This window comes from Littorina saxatilis, linkage group LG16 (assembly GCF_037325665.1).
Source record: "Littorina saxatilis isolate snail1 linkage group LG16, US_GU_Lsax_2.0, whole genome shotgun sequence".
Classification (NCBI taxonomy): Eukaryota; Metazoa; Mollusca; class Gastropoda; order Littorinimorpha; family Littorinidae; genus Littorina; species Littorina saxatilis.
Window position 1 is genome coordinate 5,105,769 of NC_090260.1, and position 5,000 is coordinate 5,110,768.

The 5,000-nt window shown below is 38.1% G+C and overlaps 3 protein-coding genes across 8 annotated transcripts in view; 1 reads left to right on the top strand and 2 right to left on the bottom strand.

Moving 5' to 3' along the window:
* Positions 1-5,000, bottom strand: part of LOC138950247 (uncharacterized) — a 796,434-nt gene that overhangs the window by 178,840 nt on the left and 612,594 nt on the right. The window lies entirely within an intron of this gene.
* The window catches only part of LOC138950264 (uncharacterized), a gene marked incomplete in the record, with an annotated part of 260,344 nt that overhangs the window by 157,118 nt on the left and 98,226 nt on the right, over positions 1-5,000 (top strand).
* The window catches only part of LOC138950258 (uncharacterized), a 14,831-nt gene that overhangs the window by 2,099 nt on the left and 7,732 nt on the right, over positions 1-5,000 (bottom strand). For all 4 annotated transcript variants that reach the window (XR_011450574.1, XM_070322001.1, XM_070322002.1 and 1 more), the window contains one exon: positions 3,442-3,612. Coding sequence is in view for 3 of the 4 variants with exons in the window: in XM_070322001.1 (XP_070178102.1) it covers positions 3,442-3,612 (171 nt within the window). In the remaining variant the exon portion in view is untranslated. The remainder of the gene's footprint in view (positions 1-3,441; positions 3,613-5,000) is intronic.

The following is a 5,000-nucleotide window of genomic DNA, read 5'->3' on the forward strand; positions in this document are numbered from 1 at the left end:
AAGTCAATGAGTTTACTCGTCAGCAGTGAGACAAATTGACAGTCAATCCATCCACTGTAAATTCATGAGCAAAACGTTTTCCTTTCATTCAGGCAGCCATACTGTGCCTTTCGGAGTGGCGCATGCTGGGTATTGCTAACTGTAATGACCTTGACCCTGGCATGGATCAAGGGACCGTTACAGTAAATTTAGCGCAGAACGGTTATCCCCCAAATCGGCGTATGGCTGCCTAAATGGCAAAACCGGCCATGCACGTAAACACCCACTCGCGAAAAAACAAGACCAGTGTACGTGGGAGTTTCAGACCAAAACACAAAAGGAGAACAAGAACAAGAAGAACACACACACACCACACACACACACACACACACATACACACACACCACACACACACACACACACACACACACACACACACACACAACAGAGTATAATTCGTATCTAGATCGACCTATCACAAAAAAAGAAATTATGAAAGAATGTAGATCTTTAAAAAACAACAAGTCGCGTAAGGCGAAAATACAATATTTAGTCAAGTAGCTGTCGAACTCACAGAATGGAACTGAACGCAATGCCATTTTTCAGCAAGACCGTATACTCGTAGCATCGTCAGTCCACCGCTCATGGCAAAGGCAGTGAAATTGACAAGAAGAGCGGGGTAGTAGCTGCGCTAAGAAGGATAGCACGCTTTTCTGTACCTCTCTTTGTTTTAACTTTCTGAGCGTGTTTTTAATCCAAACATATCATATCTATATGGTTTTGGAATCAGGAACCGACAAGGAATAAGATGAAAGTGTTTTTAAATTGATTTGGACAATTTAATTTTGATAATAATTTTTATATATTTAATTTTCAGAGCTTGTTTTTAATCCGAATATAACATATTTATATGTTTTTGGAATCAGCAAATGATGGAGAATAAGATAAACGTAAATTTGGATCGTTTTATAAATTTTTATTTTTTTTTACAATTTTCAGATTTTTAATGACCAAAGTCATTAATTAATTTTTAAGCCACCAAGCTGAAATGCAATACCGAAGTCCGGGCTTCGTCGAAGATTACTTGACCAAAATTTCAACCAATTTGGTTGAAAAATGAGGGCGTGACAGTGCCGCCTCAACTTTCACGAAAAGCCGGATATGACGTCATCAAAGACATTTATCAAAAAAATGAAAAAAACGTTCGGGGATTTCATACCCAGGAAGTCTCATGTCAAATTTCATAAAGATCGGTCCAGTAGTTTAGTCTGAATCGCTCTACACACACACACACACACACACACACACACACACACACGCACATACACCACGACCCTCGTTTCGATTCCCCCTCGATGTTAAAATATTTAGTCAAAACTTGACTAAATATAAAAAGTCACCAGGAAATGATAATATTACAAATGAAATTATAAAAGCAAGTATTGGTAGCACCATAGAAATAATAACAACTTTATTTAATCTAATTCTAGATACAGGACATTATCCAGTTGAATGGAAAAATGGTTTAAGTATTGCTATATATAAAAATGGCGATCCATTGAACCCGGGTAACTATAGAGGAATAACACTGACTAGTAACTTAGGAAAATTATTTTGTAAAATTATCAATTCAAGAATAACGAATTATTTAGAAGATAATGAATTATTGATCAAAGAACAAGCAGGATTCAGAAAAGGGTTAAGAACAGATGATCAGATTTTTGTACTAAAAAAAATAGTTGATGACATCATAAAAACAAAAAATGGGAGATTATATGCTTGTTTTGTAGATTTTCAAAAGGCATTTGATAATGTGTGGCACGATGCCCTACTACTCAAATTAAATAAAATTGGCATAAAAGGTCGATGCTTCAATGTAATAAAAAACATGTATACAAACTCAACAATTTGTACAAAAATGAAAAATGGACTATCACCAAGTATAACAGTAAAAAAAGGAGTTCAACAGGGTAACACATTAAGCCCCACTCTCTTTAATATTTTTATAAATGACATTACTGAAAATCTTCCTGATTTTGATTCCCCACCCATAGGAAAACAATCAAAAAATAAAATATCGTGTCTTCTATACGCTGATGATCTCGTATTATTGTCCAAAACAAAAGGAGGATTGCAAACTAAACTAGATCATCTAAATAATTATTGTGAAAAATGGGGTTTAAAAATTAATACAGACAAAACCAAAGTATTAGTTTTTTGTCGCACAAACACAAACGTAAAGACCCTGTTTAAATGTGGATTGACTTTCATTACAATTGCAGATCAGTATAAATGTTTAGGAATAGTATTTAATCAGAATGGTTCTTTACAAAAAGCTCAAGAACATCAATGTAAACAAGCCAATAAAGCAAGCCATTTGCTTAGGAGAATGTTTAGAAAAGAAAATGTTCAAATTGATACTGCTTTACATTTATTTGATTCTTTAGTGAATCCAATCTTGACATATGGATCAAGTATTTGGTTCCCATTCAATTATTCCAACAAATCAATCGATAACATCGAGAAGTTTTTTGAATCATGTTTTTCAAGAAATTCTACGATTGAAGACATCCATATAAAATTTTGTCGTTGTCTGCTAGGTGTACACAGAAAAACCATGTGTATACCAGTGCTGGCAGAATTAGGTAGATTCCCATTAGCACTAAGAATGTTAACACAAACCATTTCCTATTGGACTCATATTTTACAATCTAAACGAGATTCATTGGTTCATCAAGTATATGATGACATGTTTAATAACCCTAAAGAAGATTCTTGGCTCACATTCATTAAAAGTTCACTTTCAAGACTTGGCTTTAATCATGTTTGGCAAAATCAATCTACTTTTGATACGAGAAAGTTACAATTTGCCATACTAATGAAATTACAAAGTGAATACATACGTTTTTGGAATAAAGCTAAATCAAAAGGAAGTGCAAGATTAAGATTCTATTCAAATATATGTGATACATATGAAATTCAGTCATATCTGACAATGATAGAAAATCGAAATCACAGGACAGCTTTAAGTCGATTAAGAACCAGTAGTCACAATCTAAAAATAGAAACTGGAAGACATCATAACATCCAAAGAGAAAATCGTTTGTGTATGGTATGTAACATTGTTGAAGATGAATATCATCTTCTGGATGAATGCGTAAAATTCCATGAAAGTAGAGAAAAGTTTAAAAAAGACGTGACTAATATTGATGTAGATTATATTAATTATAAACCAAGTGAAATATTTATGGACAAAGATGTTCAAATATGTCTCGGAAGGTTTGTCGCAGAATGCTTTAGAATTCATAGCAATGTGTCAATAACCTTTTTGGTTTGAGGACAATAAACATTTGTTCTTGTTCTTGTTCTTGTTCACACAGACAAACAGACACACACACACAGACAGACACACACACACACACAAACATACACACACACACACACACACACACACAGACTTACTGTCCACGTCCATCTGCCTGTAGAAGCCGTCGTAGTCGTCCATGGTCAGGCGGTGGTCATTGTTGACGTCATAGACGTTGTACAGCTCGTGGGACAGTCCGTCCAGCTCGGGGTCGTGACGTGTCTGGTATTTGACGTACTCTTCACGCGTCACTATGCCGTCAGGATTATCTGCACCACGCACAATCAAATATCGTCACTATGCCGTCAGGATTATCCTCACCACGCACAATCAAATATCGTCACTATGCCGTCAGGCTTATCTGCACCACGCACAATCACATATCGTCACTATGCCGTCAGGATCATCTGCACCACGCACAATCAAATATCGTCACTATGCCGTCAGGATTATCCTCACCTCGCACAATCACATATCTTCACTATGCCGTCAGGCTTATCTGCACCACGCACAATCACATATCGTCACTATGCCGTCAGGATTATCTGCACCACGCACAATCACATATCGTCACTATGCCGTCAGGATTATCTGCACCACGCACAATCACATATCGTCACTATGCCGTCAGGATTATCTGCACCACGCACAATCACATATCGTCACAATGCCGTCAGGATTATCTGCATCATGCACAATCACATATCGTCACTATGCCGTCAGGATTATCTGCACCACGCACAATCACATATCGTCACTATGCCGTCAGGATTATCTGCACCACGCACAATCAAATATCGTCACTATGCCGTCAGGATTATCTGCACCACGCACAATCACATATCGTCACTATGCCGTCAGGATTATCTGCACCACGCACAATCAAATATCGTCACTATGCCGTCAGGATTATCTGCACCATGCACAATCACATATCGTCACTATGCCGTCAGGATTATCTGCACCATGCATAATCACATATCGTCACTATGCCGTCAGGATTATCTGCACCATGCACAATCCCATATCGTCACTATGCCGTCAGGATTATCTGCACCACGCACAATCAAATATCGTCACTATGCCGTCATGATTATCTGCACCACGTACAATCACATATCGTTACTATGCCGTCAGGATTATTTGCACCACGCACAATCAAATATCGTCACTATGCCGTCAGGATTATCTGCACCACGCACAATCACATATCGTCACTATGCCGTCAGGATTATCTGCACCATGCACAATCACATATCGTCACTATGCCGTCAGGATTATCTGCACCACGCACAATCACATATCGTCACTATGCCGTCAGGATTATCTGTACCATGCACAATCCCATATCGTCACTATGCCGTCAGGATTATCTGCACCACGCACAATCACATATCGTCACTATGCCGTCAGGATTATCTGCACCACGCACAATCACATATCGTCACTATGCCGTCAGGATTATCTGCACCACGCACAATCAAATATCGTCACTATGCCGTCAGGATTATCTGCACCACGCACAATCACATATCGTCACTATGCCGTCAGGATTATCTGCACCACGCACAATCAAATATCGTCACGCTCATCAGAAACATTGACATTGTTGTGGAGCTCAGCTGACAACAAGTCGCGTGAAGCGATATGAAAACAT